At 34.6% G+C, this 24,685-nt stretch overlaps 1 protein-coding gene across 1 annotated transcript in view; it reads left to right on the top strand.

The window, feature by feature from the left end:
- Positions 1-24,685, top strand: part of DNAH7 (dynein axonemal heavy chain 7) — a 102,585-nt gene that overhangs the window by 49,067 nt on the left and 28,833 nt on the right. The window contains exons 35-46 of the mRNA XM_030486292.1: positions 897-1,094; positions 3,847-4,002; positions 4,548-4,716; positions 7,487-7,613; positions 8,477-8,696; positions 9,879-10,751; positions 11,588-11,817; positions 12,862-13,192; positions 15,712-16,058; positions 17,368-17,548; positions 18,792-18,977; positions 20,026-20,189. Of these exons, the coding sequence (XP_030342152.1) occupies positions 897-1,094; positions 3,847-4,002; positions 4,548-4,716; positions 7,487-7,613; positions 8,477-8,696; positions 9,879-10,751; positions 11,588-11,817; positions 12,862-13,192; positions 15,712-16,058; positions 17,368-17,548; positions 18,792-18,977; positions 20,026-20,189 (3,182 nt within the window). The remainder of the gene's footprint in view (positions 1-896; positions 1,095-3,846; positions 4,003-4,547; positions 4,717-7,486; positions 7,614-8,476; positions 8,697-9,878; positions 10,752-11,587; positions 11,818-12,861; positions 13,193-15,711; positions 16,059-17,367; positions 17,549-18,791; positions 18,978-20,025; positions 20,190-24,685) is intronic.

Here is a 24,685-nt window from a genome sequence, read left to right as displayed (position 1 = left end):
CCTGTGAAGTCCTGTAGAAGTGTAAGAATTACTTTTGTCTAGATTTCAGCTCATAGATGATTCTTGCATCTCACCAAGTGGCCAAGGTTTCAATCATTAGTAAAGGCTTTATTTCTTCTGATCATGATCCATAAAAACATGTTCTTCCGGTAAAGGGGTTTTTGTGTACAGAGGTGAGAATATGCCCCCTCTAAGAAAGACATAAAGAGAGAATGATCTCTAGGAGTTTCATATGACTTTTATCTCAAGGTAGAATTTTTTGGGGATAAGATAGAACATACAGTTGTTTCAGGGCTATTTACAGTTTTTTAACATCTCCTTATATTCATTTACTGCTGGAGAGTTTTGACATCTTTTATGACTCCTCTAGTAGCCTGGTCTGAAAAAGAAAGCTTTGCTATGGAGATTCAGCACCAAAATTAATCTGCCCTCAAATTGGGAGGTAGTTTGGAGGTATTTATTATGGGAGTCTGTGGAAAGCCTGACTATGCTTTTTTAGTTTTAGTGGTTAAATTTTTATACAATAATTTCCTAATATATTACATATTTATATACTGTATATAACAGGTAAATAAGTATATGTATTTTTTCATTTTGTGTGTGTATATATATATAAAATATGTGTACAGATACAAAAAATAAGATACATTCTTTGTCTTTCAGTAGTTGCATGCTTCAGGCAGAGGCGTGTTATTTTTTTGAGCACTTTTGAGTTGAAAACACTAAATTCTGAAACAAACTGAACAACCTATGAAATTATTTTTTTAATCCTTTTAAAAATTTGTTGATAACCCCACCTGTTAAGTCATAGAACTTTGATTTTTCTATTTCCATTGGTTCTATGCTCTTTTTTCCTGTTAATTACAAATATATGACTTTTAAATACATTAAAATAGGGAGCAGGAATTTGGGAACCCTGGGTGGAAACACTCAAATCAGCTCCTCCTATACGTGATGATATGATGTTTAATGAAATAATTGTACCAACTCTGGATACTGTTCGATACATGGCATTGATGGAATTGCTGACATTACATCAAAAACCTTCTATATTTGTGGGGCCAACAGGAACTGGGAAGAGTACCTATATTACTGTAAGTACTTCAATTTTGATGTTCGAAATAGCTATGAAAGGGGTAAGGTGAGTAATAATTCAACTTTTTTTAAAAAAGAAAAATGAGAGATGAATTTTTTATATATTAGGAAATGAAATATGTGTAACTAAAAAGAGATTATTATATATATAATCTTATACAATACTTTGACATTTCTTGTACATTCATTATGATAAACTCTTTAATTGCATGATGATATATTTCCATGCCTCCATCCCCCATAAGATTCTGTAAAAGTAGGCAGGTCACCTAAGTCATACACATTTTCACACTATGTTCCTCATTTTCTGGAGGGCTGATCTGAATCCATGCGTTCTGATTTGCAGAAGTGCTGTTCTTAAAAAAATCAAGTTGTTGTTATCTAAGTTAAAGATTTAACTGGGTAATATTTTGCCCCTTACCTTTCTGTATCTTTGTACTGGTGTGTACCATAGAGAAGCTTGTAAGGAAATGATTAATTTTGTCTTTGAATATGATTTTAATTCTGTTTAATAAATAAGATGAGCACTGAAGAGAAAACAAATCATTATCAGCTGTTTTTTAAGTTACCAGTGTGCATTTTTTATATTGAAAGTGTCAAGATATACTTAGTTCTGATTGGGCCTAATGATAATCAAAACACATGATAGTAAGTAATAAAAACATTTAATGTAAGTAATGACTTAATACAGCCAAATGCGATATATTTCTCAGAGCTTGTGAAATTCTAATCAAAGGGAATGACAATCTTGTAAACAGCATTTTAGCTTCAGGTATTAGAATAAGAATTCAAGATAAAGGTTTTGGGTTATTTTCCCGTGTCTACAAATATGACTCTTTCTGTCTAAAGGGGTAAGTCAGACTATATGATTGAAAGCAGATTTTATTATCTTTTTGACATAATTGAGTCACAGTTATTTTGGGATAGTGTTTCCTCTTTTTTTCATCTTAAGTCACCAAGTGATGCTTTGTTAATTTTAATTTTGTCATGTGGCTACTAAAATAACAATGTGGGTAATATAGAACATTATTTTAGTAGTCTAGATTAAAAATGTTAGTTTTAATTTTTCAGGCAGATCTGCCAAATGCTACGGCTTAAATACTGGTGGCATCTCTTTCTGGGAGACTATTAAAGCCTGACAGGCAAGAGGACTGTGCTAATAGAATGCTCATGGTGTTGAGGTTCACTTAAAGAAATTTCCAAATTCAGCTTTTTTCACAGGGTTCCATCTATATCCATGGGAAAGTATACTTTTGAGGCAAAAAGGGGATACATAAGTGGAGATAAGGCAAAGCCATTATTGCATTTTTAGCTACTGAGATTCTCCAAGAAAATCCTGAGAGAGAAGGTAGAAGCTGTTCCTCTGAGTGGCACAAACTTTATTTTGTTTGTACTTTTTTCCACCAGTATGTCTTTATGTAGAGGATTTTGCTTCTATTGATTGCTCCAGTGCAATCAGCATGAAGCCTGTGTACACCCAGTTGTTTTGCAGCGAGCAAAAGTTAAAAGATATATAAGCAGATAAGATATATTTGGCTTCGTTGTCTTGAATCTGTTAACTTTCATTCCTTTTCTGTGATAAAAATTAACTCTGAAATTACTGACTAAGGATTATTTTAACTTATTTTTGGTTTTAAGTTAATTTTCTGAAATAATTTTGAGAAAAATATTAAGGCTGGAAAGAGATCTCTTCACAAAGGACTGTTCCTAGAATATCAATGTCAGAAGTACAATAAAACATTTGTTCAACAAAGAATGTAACTAGTTTCTACTGCCCAGTTAATTTCTGGGATGGTTGTTAAGAATGTGATATTTCTGGGGAGTTCAGACCTGATCAAAGAAATAAAATAAATATGGCCATTAAGTTCCATTGCTCTGTGATTTCCATAAGTTGTCATTATTATATTTTTGTGGTGCAGCTCAGATTTTTCCATCAAGGATAGAGATTCAACATTTTTTTCTGTTGGAAAAAAACCTATATAGTCTGGAAGGTCTCAACAGCTGTTGACAGAGATCAGACTAGTCATTAGAAACATTACTTTTTCTGCAGTAATGGTCTGTGGTAACTGCTGGGAGGGATGGGAGGATTTCTTCCCCCTGTGTTTTTTACTCATGTGTGGGTAAGAAATGAGTCCTTTTCAGTCTCACTTGAAATGCTGACTTTGATCCAGATTTCTCACAGAGGTTAAATTGCAGCTAATGTACGGGTCTTTGGAAGGCAGTTAGCATTATAAAATGCTACCAGTCTTGATGGTAGTATTTTAAAGCTTATCATTAGATATGCTTGCTATGCCCTTCAGACAAAATACTCCTGTAAAACCTTCAAAACTAGGCATGAGTATTAGGTCCTGTGGATACCTTTACATATTTGGGTGTGGATTAGTACAGGCAATATTTATAAACTGTAATTGTAGTATGTAGTAGTATGAAGTGCAAAATATTAACATAGTGGATTTATATAATACACTAGGTATATATATATTTATTTTTTCTTGTGAAAATGTCTATATTGGAGGTAGAAATTTTTCCCTGACAAATTAAGTTTATTATGGTTTCAATTTTTCAAGAATATTGGTTTATCTGATGAAATAGTTATTAGAGTTTTCTTAGAGATAAATTAAATAAATTAATGAATAATTTTAAATGAGATAAAAATGGTACAAAAATGTCTGATTGCTATTTGCTAAAGTGCTATAAAATTTGTTGATCTGTGTAGATAGTTTAACTTTTTCCTTTTCACAATCCTTCCAGAATTTTCTTTTAAATAATTTGAATAAAGATGCCTACACGCCACTGCTCATTAACTTTTCAGCACAAACTACAGCAGCTCAGACTCAGAATATTATAATGTCCAAGATGGACAAAAGGAGAAAAGGAATTTTTGGACCTCCTTTTGGGAAAAAAATGGTAACTAATACATTTCTGTATGAAAATAAGTTTTAAATACAAAGAAAATAGCTGGGAAATACCAAAAAGAAATAAAAAACAAGGCTGCATGTACAAGAAGTCTACAGGCATCCTGAAAGTACCAGTATGTAAGCATACATATCTATCTGTCACCACCTTTTGAGATTTTTGTGGGTTGTCTTGACTCCATCTTTTTTTCCAAGAAAAGCCATGTATGTAGCAGAGTAAGGTTTAAATAGCAAGTATTAGTTTACCATCTTTCATTAAATATACTCAGAAATGAGAAGCACAGTTTTTTCTCTCCTTGGCAGATATGTTTTGTAATGGCTTTAGAATGCCACAGTTACTTCTTAAGTTTGATTTTTGTTTATCTCAGCAGAAACTGCATTATGAGCTTAGGGGCACTTTTCAAAACTATATGTTTATTACTACCATTAATTTTAATGGGAGTGAATTGATGTGCAGTGTTTCCAGAATCAAGCAGAATAGTGGTATATATTCAGTAAAATGTATAAATGAAAAATCCTTTCTGTTTTTCTTTTCAGGTTGTATTTGTAGATGATGTTAATATGCCAGCACGAGAGGTCTATGGTGCTCAACCACCTGTTGAATTACTACGGCAGTGGTTAGATCACTGGAATTGGTACGACCTTAAAGACTGCTCAAAGATTAAACTTATAGATCTTCAGATTGTGTGTGCAATGGGACCACCAGGTAAGAGATGTGTCCTATATGCTTTTTCATGTTCCTTTGGTTTCCAAAGACTGAATGCTTATTGAGGCATAGTTTTACAGTTTGGGTCTTTATGGCTATGGATAGGACTCAAGGAACCCTTTGCTTGACTGCTGCAGGAAACATGAGCAGCAGTCATAGTAGAGTGGTTGAGGAGTAGCAGAGAGACTAGTATTAGCCTCTGACAGAAAGAAATATTTCTTCTCAGGAAAACAAGAATGTATCTACCAAGTATTTATGAAATCCCTGTAGTCTAATGAGGTCCCTCATTGGCCTTCAGTCATTTTTATTCTTCTTCAAAACTTGTCTAAATAGGACTAGGTGATGTTCTTAAGCACATAAACCTTACTTTATTTGTCCAAAAAGAAATAAAGCATATGATGTAAAGAGGTCATTACTTTTCTGATAACCTGCATACACATTTACTATATGACCTATTTAGTTAAAAAAAAAAAAAAATCTGTCATATTTTATCAGTTAAAATGAGGAATTAATGTTTATTTGATGCTGTTGTGTTTGGTTTTATAGAAACTATATAATCTATTTACTTCACTACTGCAGGAACCATATAACAATTTCTTTTTACAGAATTGTTCACAGCCCTGCCTCTAACATACCATAGCTGAGCACATTTACAGTATTAAATTGAACTGTGATTGGTACCTTCCTTCTCGTCTGCTTCAGCCTCCTTAGAGCTCCTCCTTTATTTTGTAGAGTTATTTACACACACAAACACACAAAAGAACATGCTAGTTCTTTGCTGAGACTACTTTTGTGTTTGGTGATGCATGCCCAATGGGATAGGGGTCCACTGCTGTTTCACCTGTCTGATTCCTAAAGAAGCAAAACTGCTCTTACAGTCATTTTAAATTAGAGACAGTGTTCATCCACATAGTTCAAACTATCAGTGTGTAGAATAAGTGAGCAGAAGGAAACTGTGAAAGGATTTTGAAATTTTACATGTTCATTTTTCATAAAGCTTTTTCTGCAAATCATCCTTTCATATTATGTTCCTGTTTGACAGTGATAATGTGATTTTCAACTGCTCTGAAATTGACTCTAATTTTCCTTTCCCAGGAAAGCTTGTAGCTAATTTTGTTCCAGTACTTTTCTGGTCATATGGTGAAAAATGGACTGAGCAAATGTATAAGTTATGTTCTTAACTATTTGTGTCAAATATTACAATTCAGCTAAATTCGAGGCTGAATATTTTATTTTAGTAGCTTTGTACAGGGAGCTACTTCCAGAACTTGCAAAGTTATATTCTCCTTTCTATCCTGTGCTTATTTTTTTTTCTTCCAGCAGGAAATGAAAATCAGAAATCTGTACGTGTTATTGCTATTGAAACAAATACAAAGCTATTTAAAGAACATTTAAAGCTACTTGGTTAAATAGATTTAAAATTTATATTAGGAAAGGATTATCTCTTGGGTAAAAGTCTTATTTATATCTCAATAGTTTGTGTAATTTTGCCATCAGTGCACATGTAAATTTAAAGAAGCATTGTAATCTGCTGTGGCTGAGAGATGACCTTAGGGTAGAAGGAAGTAGGATGAATAACTGGCCTATTTTGCATAAAATACTGAGATTCCTCAGCAGATACTAGTAGCGCATACACAGTTAAATATAGACAATCACTAATTCTGCTTGCAGACTCAGGTGGCTGAATGTGAGATGGCTCTAGGCCAGCAGTCTTAGTTTTATTAGTGCAGAGTCATGCCTTAGCTCCAAAGTCACATGTTTTAAAAGAACTTACCATGCTAATTTGGTTGCCTTTATCTATGCTCCTAATGTCAGGGATGCATTGTGGTTTAAGCCCAGCCAGCAACCCAGAACCATGCAGCCGCTCGCTCATTCCCCCCCTTCTTCCGACCCCAGCAGCGATCTCGGCCTTCTGGTTAACTCCCCCTGGTTCACATACTGGGCATGACGTGCTGTCGTATTGAATACCCCTTTGGCTAGTTTGGATCAGGTGTCCTGTCTCTGCTTCCTCCTGGCTTCCCTTCCTCCCTGGCAGAGCATGAGACTGAGAAAGTCCTTGATCAGAGTAAACATTACTTAGCAACAACTGAAAACATCGGTGTTACCAGCATTATTCCCAGGCTGAAAGTAAAAAACACAGCACTGCACCAGCTACTAAGAAGAAGAAAAAATGACTGCTGCTGCTGAACCCACGACAGGATGGTAGATTGCCCACTTTTCAGCTAGTTTTTTTCTGATTGGCTGCTGTAAGAAGGCTGAACACACTGTGCAGCAGCTTAACCCTGAATTCTAAACAGAAGGAGCAAGTATCCAATAAATTTCTTATTTACACCCCCTTATTTCCATAAATACCTTCATTGTCCAAATCACAATTTAGTCATAAAAACTCCTAGCTCTAGAACTGGGATAAAATTTAAATTGAATAAAGTATACAACATTACTTGTAGAGGCTTCTTTCATTAGGATGCTTTGAAAATCAAGAACGTGGTTTTGGAGTTTGTAATAAAAGTTTGCTTATATAACAGAAGCATAGTTAAAATCGTGTCAATCTATCTACAACTTGAGAATTCAATCTGTATTTTGCAGACTATCGGTTACAGAAGAACTGATTGTTACATGTTGCTTTTATTAGACTTATGACAAGGTGTGGTGCTTTTTAATGTGAGCCTGCTAGCTGAATCAAAGATTAGGGAAAAAATGTTAGGCTTTTACTGCTTTATTTTAAATTTTTTTTCTGTTAGTTATAGCATTAGTGCTTTCTAATATTTAGGTGGTGGTCGAAACCCAGTAACACCACGATTCTTGCGACACTTCAATACAGTTACTATTAATGACTTTGATGACGAATCCATGTACACAATTTTTTCCAGAATCCTAGACTGGCATCTAACAATATGGTAAGTAATCTCTATGTATTGGAAAAATTAAACTCAGTGTTTAAATTATGGCACTAGGAAGTCTCCAAGATATGTTTGTAGGACACTGCTCTTGAAAAGAAATGACGATCTTTTATATCCTGTGCCTTTTGAGTTATTCATTACCCTACAGAAATAGGGCTCATCTTAAAATACTCTGATGGAAAAGTTCTTGTTCTGGTGTCTCTAACATAGGTTTATATTACCTAGGGCTAATTCAGTTAGTTGAGGTATTTCTGTAATACAGAACTCTTTCACGTATAATAACTAAGAATAGAATTTGGTTAGTCATTATTCAAAGAATAGAACTGGAAACTGCTCTTAAATTTCCTGTGGTTTGAAAAGGCTTACTCTTTCTTTGGCCTTTCACCAGTATGTAATTTTTAATTGCATTATTAGGAATGGACTTCAACTTTCATTGTCTATCCATTCTGACAGCTAAACCTCAAAAGATGATCATATCCTGTTTCCAGACCAAGTTTGTGATTTGACAGCTTCTGGTCCTTTGAGGGAAAGAAGTCCCAGGAGACAGCAAGAGCTATTTGACCTGACTTCCCAATTGTTAGTCATAAAAATGAGAAGGGTATAATTAGCTATCTAATATAGCAAAGTTTGTCAGCATCAGCAAAGTTACTAGGTTTGATTTGTAGAGTTAATCTGTTAATCTAGTGACAGAACTAAGATTTTTTTAAAACTACCTGTGAGGAAGTATAATCATAGAAATTAAAAATTGGCATGAACTTATAAGTAAATCTGTGTACATGTAAAATATTTATTAAGTCATATGCAGATATGATGGGATTATGAGAATCATTCTATTCTTACCACCTTTTACAACTTGTCAGTTATAGCTTTCCGTCAGAATATGTAGAACTGACTCCACAGATTATTAACGGAACCATGCATATATATAAAGAAGCTATGAAGAATCTGCTTCCTACTCCAGCCAAATCTCATTATTTGTTCAATCTCCGTGACTTTTCACGTGTTATTCAAGGTGTTTGCCTGTCAAGGCCTGAAACAACAGAATCTGACAGCATGATAAAACGTCTTTGGGTTCACGAGGTAAATCACCCAATAGTAAGGAATATATTTATTATAAGTAAGAAAAGTGTGAATTTGTGTATTTTGTAATTCCATCTCCTATTGGTTAATAGCTGTGAATTGGTATCACACTGATGAGAAGGGGCAGAGGAAATCAGACTTTTTAAAAAATATGAATTGTATCTCAATAGTAAAGTTGATTGTTTAAACTTTCACTTTCATGTGACTATGTAGACTCAGTTTGCTACTCTTAATGCCTGCACAGTGTTTTCTATTTCTTCTCTCTTTCCTCCAAAAAAAGCCAAATCAACAGTGAGATTCCCCCCCCCCCCGCCCCCCCCTTAATTCTGGACCGCCTTTAGAAGAAATTTTTGAGCTTACTGTCTTCAGGAAATGCTTCTTGTCTTTCAGTCATAATAGGATAGACACACTAAAAGAGTTGAAGTGAATGATGCCTTTTAAAAACAAGGCAAAAGCCTCATGTAAGCGATATCTGCTCTTTGGGGTTTTTGTGTTTGCTTGCTTTTTTTTTTTTTGTTGTTGTTTTGTGGGTTTTTTTTTGTAGATTAAAAGAAAACAAAGTTATTGAAAAATGTTGCTTTTAAATATTTAGCTATAGTTCATAGAATCAAATCAGCATAAAGTGACTATGGAAGTGATCATTAGCCCATCATCCTTCCTCAAAGCAGGATCACCTAAAGAGAGGAACGACAGTAACTTTTGAGGTGTTTGGGTTTTTTTCTAAAAATTTCTTACAGTTCTCTAAGTAAGGATGAAAGATGTTCAGACTTCCAGGCAATCTGTTCAAGTTCTTCACTATCTTTTTCATTCTAAATACCCAGTTGCAGTTGTCTTTCTTGAAATACAACCCTATGACTTGTCCTATCTAGCTGTAGTGGAAAAATCAACATGTTCCCATCCTCTTTGCAGCAGCCTTTTATGCATTTATATAATAACATTTATAAATATATGTATATATGTGTCTGTATGTATTTCCATATGGATTTCCATTTCAGAAGCATTATTACTGGGCTTAATGGTTCAAATGAATTCTAAATATCTATGTTGTGTTTTCTGTGTAGCGAAGTTTACATTTATATTTTGAAGCCTTTTGCAGAATTGTATTTGTTTTAACTTGTTTAAAAGAAGTACAGATACAAAAGCAGAAACAACTATTTAAAGAATTATTTTTTTATTATACAGGTTCTTAGAGTGTATTATGATCGCTTGGTGGATAATCCTGACCGGGCTTGGCTTGTTGGATTTATCCAAGAAGTAGTGAAAAATGACTTAAATGAAGACTTTAATGAACTTTTCCAAAATCTGGACTTCAACAATGATGGCAGAGTTGAAGAAGATGACTTGCGTAGCCTAATGTTTTGTGATTTTCATGACCCTAAGAGAGAGAACACTTCATACAGGGAGATTAATGATGTGGATCAATTGAGATTAGTTGTAGAGAGTCACCTTGAAGAGTTTAATAACACGAGCAAAAAGCCAATGCAGCTTGTCCTGTTCCGATTTGCTATTGAACATATTTGTAGAATTTCCCGTATTCTGAAACAGCCTCGCAGCCATGCCCTCCTTGTTGGTGTTGGAGGTAGTGGTCGGCAATCTCTTACTCGATTAGCAGCCCATATGGCTGAATACAACCTTTTTCAGGTTGAAATAACTAAAAGTTATGGTAACAGTGAGTGGCATAAAGACTTAAAATTCATATTAAGAAAATCTGCTGAAGGAGAAACACAGGGAGTTTTCTTGTTCACAGATACACAGATTAAAAAGGAATCATTCTTAGAAGACATTAATAATTTACTAAATGCAGGTGAAGTGCCAAACCTCTTTGCAGCAGATGAGAAACAAGAAATTTGTGATCAAATGCGTCAAATAGATCGCCAACAGGACAGGTCAAAACAGACAGACGGCAGCCCTATAGCTCTTTTTAACATGTTTGTTGCTCGCTGTCGAGATCAGCTGCACATAGTACTGGCAATGAGTCCCATTGGAGATGCTTTTCGTAATCGCCTTCGTAAATTTCCGGCCCTTGTTAACTGCTGCACACTGGACTGGTTTCAGGTAAAAACAAAGTTGATGTTGTTATTCAATAGAAACATGACTTCAAGCCTTTTTACAACAAGCAATTCTCTTTGGTCAAGTTAGCAGTGGAAAATATCTTGAATTTTCTTAGTGTCATGTTTTAAGTAATTTACACCATTAGAACCATTCTGACTGTAATAAAGGCCAGTATAGGCTGAATGCAAAATCATCAAGAAAATAACTGACTGTGGTAGAAGACTATACCTGAATGAACATAGAACTGTAGACATTACAGATTTAAATATGTAGTGTTTTATTACTAGGACTGGCAGAATCTAGGGTGCCATAAATGTTTGGAACTGATATGCCTGTCAAAAATAGAACTTTTGATGCAGATTTTTCCCCACTACTTTGCAATAAAACTATATTCTGACTGTTATGTGCAGAAGACCTTAGAATATTTAAGACGTAGAATTTAATCATATAAAAAATCTGAGCAACTTAGATTTTATCAAGTGTTCAAATGTAGTACTGTATCTTTAACAGTAACCTTAATCTTAAAGGTTATTTTGAAGAGGAAGAGTGGAGAGAGTCACACACACATAGACATAATGAAAATGCAAAATGTTCCTTTTAGTAACAGTATTTCTATTGGATGAAGTAAGACAGTAGGCTTGAACTGAATCCCTAAGTAGTCTGGTTCTTTCTAGTTCTGTTATTGTCCTATTTGCTGATCTTTTCATTATGAAGTCATTTCTCTGTGCCTCGGTAACTTTACCTATGAATTGAGGTAAAAATGCTTTTCTGAAAAATGTTTTAAGATTTATGAGTGTGAAATACTGAATAAAAGAAAGGCATTTATTAATTTGTTTTAGTCATGGCCTGAAGATGCATTAGAAGCTGTTGCCTTTCGCTTCTTAGAAGATGTTGAAATGTCAGAAGAAACTCGAACTGGGTGTATTGATATGTGTAAAAGCTTTCATACATCTACCATTGATTTATCGGACTTATACTGTGCAGAGCTTCAAAGACACAACTATGTTACACCTACTTCATACTTGGAATTGATCTACACTTTTAAAAGTCTACTTGAAAAGAAACGCACGTAAGGATTTATAATGTGACCTTTTTTAGAGGAACTCAGGTTCACTAAAAATGTTTTCTCTCTCTTATAGCTAATTGGAACAAAACAAGTGAATTGTTTTTAGTTAATTTAAATGGACTTGTAGGACACATGCTTTCTCACTGGACTGACTTGATGCTCTCAAAACATACTTGCATTAGACCACTTCTGACATCCATGGTGACATTGTTATATGTTGATTATGTATATTATGCTACCAGGGTAATTAATGCAGCCTGCTTACTCCATGCTTCTCTGGATGATGTAGGGAAGATGATATCTGGGAAACCAGCTTTCAATTTGCGAGGTGTCAGTGGCTTGCTAGCAGGGTTCAGCTGTGCTGTGCCTGTGCAGAAAGGACTTCTGTATGCATGTGCCTCTCTGTTCTATTCTCATGACTGGTGAGGGAAAGTTCTTTTTTCTTTCCTTTCTTACTCATTGATAAGACACTACCATAACAATTAAGACAAGTGCTTAATTTGATCAACACGCTGTATGAAACACTGCATGCAGCAAGAAATTCCAGGACTAAAGGAACACTGTTTTGAATGTAGTTATCCAGTGCCTTTGGAATTTCTTGATTCTGACATGGTTGGTTGTCCCCAGAGCCACTCACTTCTGCTAAAATGATTTTCCAAATGATAGTAATTCTATTTCAACCTCAACTAATAATCTTCACGGGTATATCCCCATCTCTTCCCTCTTCTTTTCATGTCTGTTATTACCATGCAATCTTGATTTTGTAGCTCCTGCCAACAAAAAGGTGGAAGCTTAACAATCATTTATTCACCTGTAAGTGATCACTTGTTTGTCTATATCCCAATCTCTGAGTATACATCATAGAATAGTTCAAGACTATGGCTCAAGTTATCCCTGCTATGTTTACTACTTGTTAAGCAAATCAAACAAGATTGGCAGAGCATTTGATTATTCGGAGTACCGTGAAATTTGGGGACTGGATCCTAATGAATGAAGTGATCAACTACTGGTAAAATATCTTTATAATAAAGTACTATTTATTTTCAGTAAGGTGATGAAATTGAAAAGAAGATATGAAGTTGGCTTGGAGCAACTGAACTCTGCTGCGTCTCAAGTAGCCTCCATGCAGGCTGAGCTGGAGGCTCTGCAACCTCAGTTACGGGTAGCTAGCAAACAGGTTGATGAAATGATGGTTGTTATTGAAAAAGAATCTTTGGAAGTAGCCAAAACTGAAAAAGTCGTGAAAGCTGATGAAGAAGTGGCAAATGAGCAGGCTGTGGCTGCAAAAGCCATCAAAGATGAATGCGATGCTGACTTAGCGCAAGCCATGCCTTTTTTAGAAAATGCTCTGGCTGCCCTGGACACTCTCACTGCACAGGTATGGCTAACAATATGTATTTACATGCTGGAGAGGCATTCAGATATCAAAAGTATGGAATATCTGCCTTTTCAGATTTTACATTTACTTACACAGTTTTATAATTTAGGAACTTCTTGAAATCTTTCAGTTTTAAAAAGCAAAATATTACTTTGTCTTTATTGTCTGGTGAAAAAGCTGTAACAAAATTTTTATGGATTACAAGATCAAATATTATTCTAGACGCTTCAAAATTCATAGTTACAAAAATATTTTGACTCGACAATGGAGAAGTTAGTTAGAAAATGTTTGCTTTTAGCTTTCTTATTCAGAACCTGCCAGCCTTTCAAATAATATTTTTATATCCAGTTCTTCAGAATCTAGAAACTGATGTTGAAATTCTGTACTTCCTTGTGTTAAGGGACCAGCCCTCATAAGAGTATGACAATGGAGGCAGTCGCCTCTGATTTTATGGATATTCAGGTTTTCTTTGCCTGGATAATGAATGGACTATATACTCCAGCTATAGTTGCTGAAAATAAGATTTTCAAAAATTTTCAAGGAAACAGATAAAATTGAGTTTTTTATCTACAGCTATTGCTTGGTTTCAAAAGTTTTAACAAATCATTGCAATGCTTTGTTAAAATAGCGAATGGCTACTTAGTCACTTCAAGGCAATTGCATTATACTTGTGAATAACAAGATAAGAATGAGGCTTTGAAGGCTAATGAAGTAATACTTCAGCTGCTGTCAGTGCTCAGTGTCTCCAAGAAGGGAGTATTGTGATACAAGAGGAAAAAAAATGTAGTAGGAACTTCCAAGGGAAAAAAACTCAGAGTTTTTTTGCTTAAAATATATTTAAATATCATGATGAACTCAAAAAACCCCTGTGCCCAGGAAGAGCTTCGAGTACCTGTACAGGACTCTTGTTTTTGATTCACCCTTCACCCTGGCCACCACTGATGGAAAGCAGAGCAGGACACATATTGCAAATTGTGCCCATAAATCCATGTACATAAATGTGCAGATTAAATGCTTAGTTTGGAGAAACAGATCTACATAATTCAGTACTGCATCTGAAGTCAAAAGGAACTCTGTACCTCATATGGCTCTTAGTTCAGCAAAGATTAGAGAAAGTATAGCAATTTTAAATGTTATTTATTGTTGACATCTAAGTTCTGTAGCAATACATATACAAAGACACTGAAATTTAGAACTAGGAAGGGACCTCTGGAAGTTGTCATCTTCAACCTGTAATCTTGGTAATCTCTTTTACTTTACACATTTATCATTAAGAAGATTTTCCTGGTGTTTACTTTTCATTTTACTCATTACGACTTAACCTTGTTTTTGTCCTGCTCCCTGTGGACATGGTTCTTTATCTTTTACGCAGTTAAAGATTGCACTCATTGCACTTCCAGTTTTCTTTTCTGTAAGCTAAGTAATCACTATTCTTTTAGTCTTTTCTCATACATCAATTTGCTTTACTGGTTATTCTTTCTGGACTTTTCCATACTCACTTCAGATGCTCTTTCTATCCAAATTGCCAAAGTTTTAGACCTCAAAGAAGCCACGGGCAAGCTCTCAAAATCTAACACTAATTGGCAAAATAAACATGAGAATCTAAAACTCCTTTAAGAGTATGTATTCTCCGAGGAAAGCTCTTAGAAAGAATATTTGTATTTTCATGCAGAGTTATTCTTTGGGAAGAGTAAAAGAGATTATTCTCCATAAATCCTTAGATTACAAACCCCTTGCTTAATTAATTGTACACATATGCGTAGAAGTATTTAATTCTTTTATTATTCTATATTTGCAGTTAAAACTTTGCTTATTAATTTCCTGCTATTTCTTATAATGTTAGTACTTCTTACCCAGTAATTGTCTCCCTTTTAGCTGCCTCTTCTCTCATTCAGCTCACTCTGGGAGTTCAGTAACTGACCAGAATACTAATTGATTTATTTGCTGTACTTGGAGAGCATAGTTCATTAGTTCTGGGTTGAAGGCAGCTTTTACCTTGTTATCTTAAATCTACAATCCACTACTGCTGTGATCCTGTAAGCTTGGAAGTACTGTTAGAGCCTGAAGTGAAGGGTAGAGCATAGCACTGGACCATCTGTGCTCCATAACTGAGGTGCCATGCCCACTACTGAATTAGAAGCAGAAAAAATGAATTACACATAAGAGTTTTTTGTCTTGTCTGAACTGATTGTTGACTAGATTTCAGATATTTTTGTTTAGATGTCAGTGTTAGTTTAACCTGCATAGTACCTAAAAGAAAAAAACAGAAAGAAAGGAAAAAATGAAATAACAAGTTTGAACATCCCTCCCCAAGCAAACAAAAATGATAAATATGCATGGACAATGCAGGCTTGTGCTATGAATTTGAGATCATAGTGTATTTAAATATCAAGTATGAGAACAGCAAGTGTATATGGGAAAATATTATATTGACATAAAAAGGGTTATTATTGTAATAGAAGAATCAATACACCTGTGTTCAGAGCTCTAAAGGTGGGTTTTTTAATTATAATTTTAAGGATATTACAGTGGTTAAATCCATGAAGAGTCCTCCTTCTGGTGTCAAGCTTGTAATGGAAGCTATATGCATCCTTAAAGGCATCAAAGCAGATAGGATTCCAGATCCATCAGGTTCTGGGAAAAAAATCGAGGATTTCTGGGGTCCTGCTAAGAGACTTCTGGGTGACATAAGATTTCTTCAATCTCTTCATGAATATGACAAGGATAACATTCCTGCAGCTTACATGGCTATCATAAGAAAACAGTATCTTACAAATCCAGAATTCGTACCAGAGAAAGTTCGAAATGCTTCCACAGCAGCAGAGGGTCTGTGCAAATGGGTCATAGCCATGGAGTTTTATGATACGTAAGTACGTATAAAGATAACTTTTAAAAGGTTAAAATAAATTTGATTAAAGAGATCAGTTTATTTTGATGTTAAGGTGTAGAGCCTGATATTCAGTTCTGAATTTTTCTAAAAAGGCATGGGAGCAACAATGTGCTCAGAAAATAGTTATCTTCCTTTTAGAGTGTTGTACAAAATAGAGGCATTATTGAAATGTTGTTGGAAGTTTCTGGTAATCATATCAAGACAAAGGGATGTTTTTTGTTACACATCCTATTCAATGCACTGAAAAAATGTGCTTATTTTTTGTGGTATTTCCTACTTTGAAACATCTGGAACTCCCATTTAACAGCAAATCAGCACTGGGTGACTAAAGTCAACTTGTAGTTTGAAAGCTGAGTGATGGTAGGTAATGCATGCCTTCATTTGAGGGGATATTTTGTTACTTTACTAGAAAATTAGTAAATGCATGCTTGGCAAGCTTCTCAAATTGAGAACAACTATTAACATTGCAAGTACCAATTGATAGAGAGAAAGTTAACTAAAAGGTTTACTTTGAAGGAGATCTACGACTTAAAAGAGTATGAGAATGGAGTCATTAATTATGAGGTTAATACTTGTGAAACACTATTTCAGTTGAGCATAGGGACGTTCTAGCACATTTTCTTGCTTGTTGTTTTTGGGTAGATAAATAATATGTTACTTCCAATACTCTCCTCACAAAAGCAGCTGTGTAAAAGATTGAAATCCTGAAAACTGGAAAACAGATTCTTGGATGTGAAAAGCTGTTTTTTTCTGTGTTTTGTATTTTATTTTTTGTACAGAGTTGGCTGTATATGTGTGTACAGTGTCTGTGAATGTTACTTAATAGATATGATTATTTGTGTATTTCTAATGGCAGAAATCCATAATGGATTCTAAATTGTGTTCAAATAGGACACAGTTTGGAAGCATAATCCTTTTTGCTTTTAATTGTTACCTGTTATTAAAGAAAAATTTGCAGAAACTGCATAAGTGGTGAATGCTCTATCCTGGCAGTGTTCAAGGAGTCTTGGGTGACATGGTCTAGTGCGTAGTGTCCCTGTCCATGGCAGGGGGATTGGAACTAGATGATCTTAAGGTCTTTTCCAACCCTAACTGTTCTATGATTCTAAGATTAAGGAAAAATCACTTGTCTTCAGATATCATCAAATCATGAAATGGAATATTGCATGAGCTACTGAGTTGCAGAGGTTTTACTTCATTTTTCCTATGTTAATTTTTAAAATAGTAACCCTTGGAGTGAGAGTGTAGCTTTCAGATGTTTAATTTATTCTTTGACTTTATTTAGAGTGGCAAAAAATGTTGCACCCAAAAAGCTAAAGTTGAATCAAGCTGAAGGAGAATTAAAGATTGCTATGGATAGTCTAAGAAAGAAACAAGCAGATCTGAAGGAGGTTCAAGATAAATTGGCTGTACTCCAGCATACATTGGAATCCAAGAAACAGGAGAAGGCGGACTTGGAAAATCAGGTATATGATGGATATCCAGTAAAATTCTTTAAAATTTGCTTCTTTATCAAGTATTTCTTCCTTTTAACTGCCAATATGTCGTAATTTCAGATAACTATCTTTTTATTTTGGTGTAATGGTCTTGAACTCATAAATGGGCAAAGCATAGGGAATAAATGCTTTAAAGTAATAGGAAATAAATGTTATGAATTTACCAGCTGATACCCCTCTCCTACACTCTCACTTATATCTGCTTTTGATAAATTTTCAATGATTGTACTAAGAATTTGATTCATCTACTAACTTGCGAGTCAGTACATTTAAAGTTTTGAAAGTTTATTTATGCCTTTTCTACTAATGCAATTTTGAGAATGTTTTTGGTAAACTCTGCTCCTGTCTGGTAAATAGCTGTCATGTGTGCAGAAATAGGCAATATTTAGAAGACTTTTTTTTTTTTAAGATTTGCAGTACATCATCTTGAGCTTTTTTACAAAAATAGTGTGGGAATTTGAAATGGAGTCTTAATTCTTGTCTGTAGTTAAATTCAGTTCTTTGTGTGTTTCTTCTGCATCCTGATGTGGTTTGGAAGTAGAAGGAAGGGATAAACTATGCAAGCAGTTTGTTACTGTGGTGTAAATTGGCTGCTATGGTTACCAGAAGAGAGAGAGAATTGAAACAGCAGCAAGAGTTGACATAATTTTCCTCCTATCCTGTGGCCGAAATGTGTTTCTACTAAATAGTAAAGAATTCTAACACAGCTGAATTAAATTCCTGTTAGGTTATAAACATGCCTGGAAAGATGGCTTAGTTAAAAACCAACAGCAGAAATGCAGATTATGTATTCATAAGGATGGGATTTGGTTTGGGGTTTTTGTTTGGTTAGTTTTTTTGCAGAAACACACCTACTTTCATGAGAAAGTGATGTCTTTAAGGTGTTTTTGTTTCTTTTATGACATACAGATAATTTCCTTGACTATGATTATCTTCCATATTGCATATAGAGCTATTTTGAATTGAATGTTTTATACTGGTCGTCTTCCTTTATTTGGTTGAAAAAGTAACTGAATAGACTTTACTGTACCGGTACTGAGATTGGTTTTGTTCTTTAAAATTTTTATTATAATACAAAAGTGCTTTCTTTCTATTTGATGAAATTACTTAAGAAAACATCTGCACAGGAAAATAATCCTTGAATGCTTCTAATATTTGTAAAATGTCTTTAAAGTCATCCTGTAATATAATCGGCCATTTTTTTCTTTCTGAGGTTGACTTATGCAGCAAAAAACTGCAGCGAGCAGAACAGTTGATTAGTGGCCTTGGGGGCGAGAAAACTCGCTGGCATGAGACTGCTTTGGACCTGGGACAGAAGTACACTAATTTGACTGGAGATATACTTATTTCATCAGGAATTGTAGCTTACCTAGGAGCCTTTACATCCAGCTATAGACAAGTAAGGTGTACAGGGATTTTGTCCCTGTGTTTTGTAATAATTAAATTTAATTAATTTTTCTTCTATTACAAAGTTTATAATTTTTATTTATATTTTAATAGAATTCATAGGTGGAACTGAAACTATTGTAGGATTTTGAATTTTTGTTTTTAAGACTCTTAAGGGAAATTCTTCCTTTGTTCTACTTGTTGCGGTATAAAGCATAGAGTCCTTTAGTCGCTTTTTCTTCACTGAAGCAATTGCTGGTAACTTTATACCTGATGGTTCTGGTTACTCTCATTCAGTGGCTAAATTAGCTTCTATTTCAGCAGCATTGCAATTAAGCAAGTTCTAAAAGTGGACTAATTCTGTACAAAAAGAGACAAAAGATACAATAGCTCAATAATATAGCAGACTTGTGTCTGTAACTCTTAGTGAAAGAAATTCTAAATACAAAAAGATTTTGACGTGGAACCTGATTTTAGCTATAACAAATTTTGGGTGTCAAGATTACCCTGACTTTGAAGTTTTTGAACACCAAAACCTGCCACTGAATTCAGCCAAAGAAATTAATCTCCATTTCTTTTGAAAATCAAGTCAAAGTATAAAAAATATTGCTAAAAATTAAGAGAGAAAAGAAATTAATGTACCTCATTTGAACACAGAATTTGGATGTAATCCTTATTTCAACTTTTCCTTCAATGTACTTCCTTCGTCCATTTTTTCTTAGAAAATTTCGTACTGTTCTTTCAAACAAATATGAGTAAATTATATTATTAATTATACTTTCAATATAGAAGACTACTGCTGAAATGGTAAATGAAATCATACCAAGGTTCTGACCAAATAAACTTGTATTTCATATGTAGAAATCACACACAAAGGCATTTTTTAAAGACATTTTTAGACATTGTATATAGAAAGATGAGTTTCTTTCCATTTGAAGATCTAGTGATATTGCATGTAGCATATGTTATGGGAAATGGGTTGAAAACTACATTTTTTTAATGGTCTGAAAAATTTGTGAATAGGCAGAACTTCAGTTAATATTTGTTTTCTTCTTATCTAGATGCAAACTAAAAAGTGGGTATTGCTATGTAAAACAAGAAACATTCCTTGTTCTGATGATTTTTCCTTAACAAATACCCTGGGAGAACCAATAAAGATCAGAGCTTGGAATATTGCTGGACTACCTTATGACATGTTTTCTATTGATAATGGCATCATTATCTCGTAAGTAAAAACCAAAAAGGAAAAATATTCATTAAGTAGCTTGTCACAACATGCTTTTCTGTTTTTATAGACAGTTTTCTACTGTATATCCAGTTTAACAATCAGAGTTATAAAATGCCTGTGATGTTCAAATTTATAAAAAATACTAATAATACTTTTTAACTTTATAAGGTAAAGTTTTTCAATCTGTGAATTCACTCCCCTCCTTCTTAACTCCTATGGATTGATAAAATGATACCTCCTCCCCCCCACCCTCTTTCTTTTTTTTTTTTTCCACAAGTAAGCTGCACGCTGGATTCAGTTGAAGACATCCTAAAGTGCTCCAGGAGTAGAATTTTGAGTACTATTCTTGTAGTATAATCAGTAGATACAGAAGTAATTCTCCTTAAAAAAGCACTTTAATTTTAAAGAAATGTACTACCATCAGCTGCTGCCACGAGGTGTCTCTGCAGAGGTACTGAAGATTATTTTGCTAATATTTCTATGAGGGTCACATACTTTTCCCCTAAGATGGCACTGGAAATACAGATAATGTCTTGATTAGCTTTCTGTAAACAGTCTTCCAGTTTATGTTGCCAACTGGTAGGAGATTAACATCCAGGCTTGTAACATATTTAGTATATAAAGCCTTGACATTTTGGAAGCATTGGTTTGTGCACTGGGAATTGGATCTTTATTTTGCTAGGGCACAGTAACAAAACAGCAAAAAAAGGCCCATGCGTATCTTTACTGAAGGCAGTAAAGGAGGTGCAAAAAGCTAGAATGGACTTTCTAGTCTTTCTTACAGAAGATGATCCCAACCATGTGTTCTTGCCAGTTTCTTCCTCTTGTTTCTTGCCTTTTATTCTGTGTACTTCTAAACTGCTTCAACAAGAAAATGTGTTCCTGCAATAACCTCCAATTTCAGAAATGTGGGCTTTCACATTCCGTCAGGCAGCTGGGAGTTAGATATTGGTCTTCCTCATCCATGTGAGATTTAGATATTTGATGAAAGGTGAAAAGGTATATCTGTACTGACGATTTGGCATCTGTTTTCTTTAGGGCCTCATTTCCCTACCAGTACTTCATACAGACTAGTAATTCCTAGGATCCCTTCTGAAGCAGAACAACCCAGCATATTCCTAGACAACAGCTAAGAGAACTTTGGTTTTGGGGTTAGTTTAGAGACCTCTTTAGTAGGAATTATGAATGGGGCACCACAAAGTCTTCCTGGCACCCAGTCCAGTCCTCAAAGAACTTTAAAAAAAAAAGTGAATTCATAGCAGAAACTTGATTACATCTTTGGAGTGCTGGAATTTACTAAATACTATTTATAGTTAAAAGCACAGCAGTTACAATTGCAGCTTCCTATTGTAATGTAGTTAGAATTACAATAGTCTTATCACAAGTTGAAGAACGTTCCGATAAGGAAAGAAGGATTTATTTTTCATTTTGAAATCCCCTTTTTGTTTCTAATTTTTCCCTTTTGTAATTATCTTAAGCTACATCCAAATAAAATACTTTGAATTTATCTAACAATATATTGTTTGATTTAAACATTTTTAAAATTCTGTATATTTAAAGATATTCTCATTGTTATTTGGCAGGTGGAACAAATTCTGAAATCTCAAAATTACTCATGAAAGAAAATATGGATCCCATGAACTCTAAATATTATTATTATTGCCTTTCACTTTAAAGATGATTCTACATTCTTATGTGGTGTTCTAATACATGCACATCTGTCTCACATTAGTCACTAGAAATATGTTTGTCTGGGCAGAGTTCACCTGGTATATATCAATGTCACAATCTGTGCAAACATCACTGATTTCTTTGACAATGCGTAGCGTGGGAACTGACCACGTAATGTTTTAACATCTAGAAATATCTGCAGCTCACTAGCGATTAGCTTTAGGTTAATGAGTCTACCGATGACTGAGATATGTATGGCATTGGCACTTTTGTTAAATACAGAGCTGGATGCTTGCAATACACTAAGCTTTGTGATCTTGCATAAGCAGTTATGATTTTCATTTGGACTTTGTGTTTGTGAAACAAAAAATCCTCTCAGTCCTGCCCAGTATGCTTGCTAATGCATTCCTACTGACTTTTAGTTTTCAGGTTTTGTTCTTAGTACAGGTGAAGCTGAATTGATTGTGGAACAACGTTGTTTTAACTGCTTTTCTGTTTGTGATTGCTACACATTTATGTCATGTCTGTCTGTTTTCTGGATGATGAATAAGTAATTCTTACAATTCGTTTCTGTAGCCAGGTTAATGGTTGTCAAGTCTATGATAACAGGTAGCTAACATTTATACATCTTTTATGCAGTGCGCTACTGCAGAAACTTACTAATATAAATCTTTCATTTTTACTACAGTTTTCTTAGACTGACAGTTCTACAGACTGAAGAGTCATGTTGTATAGTACTGGTGAATGAATACTTCTTTTACTGTAGAGTGAATGTTAGGTTTTCATACATAACTGAAATTGCATATTATAGGGTTAACCTGTGGAAGCACAGACGCATGGGTAATACTTCTGCTTTGGCAACTGGATATGTGGGAAAGGGCAAAATGAAACAGGACAAAATAATGTGCTATCTAAAGAACCTTAATGTACTTTCATGTGACTTCAAAAATTGGCATTGATTGTACTTCTGGAAGCTAAACTACTCATTGAAGTTAGAGGATATACACTGGGATTATGACTGTATATGTTACACTTTTTTAGGCAATTACTGTATTAATAATTCAATCAGGCTAAAGAGTTGACAAATGTTAATGGATTCAACACTTCTACAGTACATCCTAGCACTTCACTTTTTATAAAGCTTTGATCAAAATTATCTTCAAACTAATGGAAAGATGGTTAGCATTTTAAAAGTAAATAATGATAGCTTTTAATTTTGAAATGTGAGATGTAATCTACCTCAAATTGATGATACACATTATGGCTTGTAGTTACGAGTTTATGGCTAGATTAATTTTATATAAGGACCCCAGGAACCATGTAAAATGCAACTCAAGCTTTTTATAACAACAGATCTTTCAAAAAACAGAATTGGAGAGCTATTCAGGGATAATTTGCAAACATACATAGTGACCTCTTATGCATTCCCATCAATGAAGACGATTTTATCATTAATGAAAGCTATGTGTTTGGCTGTTATTAGAGAATTACCCTTTAGTTATTCAGTCTTAAGTATTTCATGTCTGCTACACAATAGGTCTGAACTGGGATATGCTGAAAATAATATGTGAAGTCATTAGGGAAAGAGGTACATACTGTAGGTTTTGGCTGAGGTTTTCTCAAATTTAAAATAAGAGCAAGCAAAATTATTACAAGCAAATGACATAAATAGTGCCTGGTTTAGAATATGCTTAACATGTAAGTTCATTGTGTTCAGTTTACAGTTTGCAATCGCTATATCACCTTGTATCATCTTATTCTTAAAATCACCTGGCCATCTATCCTTTGGGTCTTCCTTTGGGTTCTCATAAGCAACTGAAGTACCTAGCAATCTGGGAGCTCAGCAGTTCTTTCATTACACTTGGGATCCATTGGTGAACATTGTTACCTACTGTGAGTTTGTCTTCTAATACTGCTGATGCTACTGCCTCATCTGACAGATGTTCAGATTTCAAATCCTCCTGTTTACTTCTCTAGACCTACTGTGGTACCAAATTATTCAAAATACTTGTAACTTTACAAAGTCTACATTTTAACTTAATGTCTGCTTAGATACTGCACCATCCTGGTGGATTACAAATGCATTTCCTGAATCTCTCAATGCATTTTACTTGTGAAAACTTTCTTCTTTCATAGGTAGGCTGGGCATGGTCCCTTTTAGATGACCCAATTTCCTAAATCATTCTATAAGGGAGAAGAAAGCCATCCTTCTTCAGCTGGTGAAGGGTCACTGCCAAGTCCAATTTGTGATCCATAGCACAGAAGGAACCCGTGTATAGCATATCATGTATAATCTCAGGCTACTGCCACTCATGGTAGATTTCTCTTGCAAAACTTTTGCTCCTAAACTTATGCTATTTTGTTTTCACAATGTCCATTTTCAGTCCAAAGAACCTCAAGCTGCTTCTGCTCTCTAGCTCCATATATATATATATGAGCCGTCCCATTCATTTGTGCACATTTTACTGTGCAGAGATTCTGCAAGCAGGATCAGTCATGATTTCTGAGTTGTGTTTTTTTCAGTAATACACATACATGATAGTTAGGACTAACACTACTAAGCTAAACATCAATTTGCTCATAACTGCATCAAGAACACTTTGTACATCAGCCAGAAGGCTGATATCGAGGTGGGGAAATGTTTGCCTCTGTTGCATCTTGGAAAGGATTGGTTCTTGATCTTGCTGAGCTGCCAAATCTGACAACAGTTGCCAAAAACAAAATACTAGTTTCTGCTTTCTTCTTCTTTGCAAAGTTCCATAACTTCTTGTGAGTTGCTAAGCAACCAACTTCCCTTTCAGCTTTGTTTTCACTTTTTGTAT

This window comes from Strigops habroptila, chromosome 5 (assembly GCF_004027225.2).
Source record: "Strigops habroptila isolate Jane chromosome 5, bStrHab1.2.pri, whole genome shotgun sequence".
Taxonomy (NCBI): Eukaryota; Metazoa; Chordata; class Aves; order Psittaciformes; family Psittacidae; genus Strigops; species Strigops habroptila.
The sequence above is the reverse complement of the archived record's forward strand: the minus strand, read 5'-3'. Positions and strand labels throughout refer to the sequence as shown.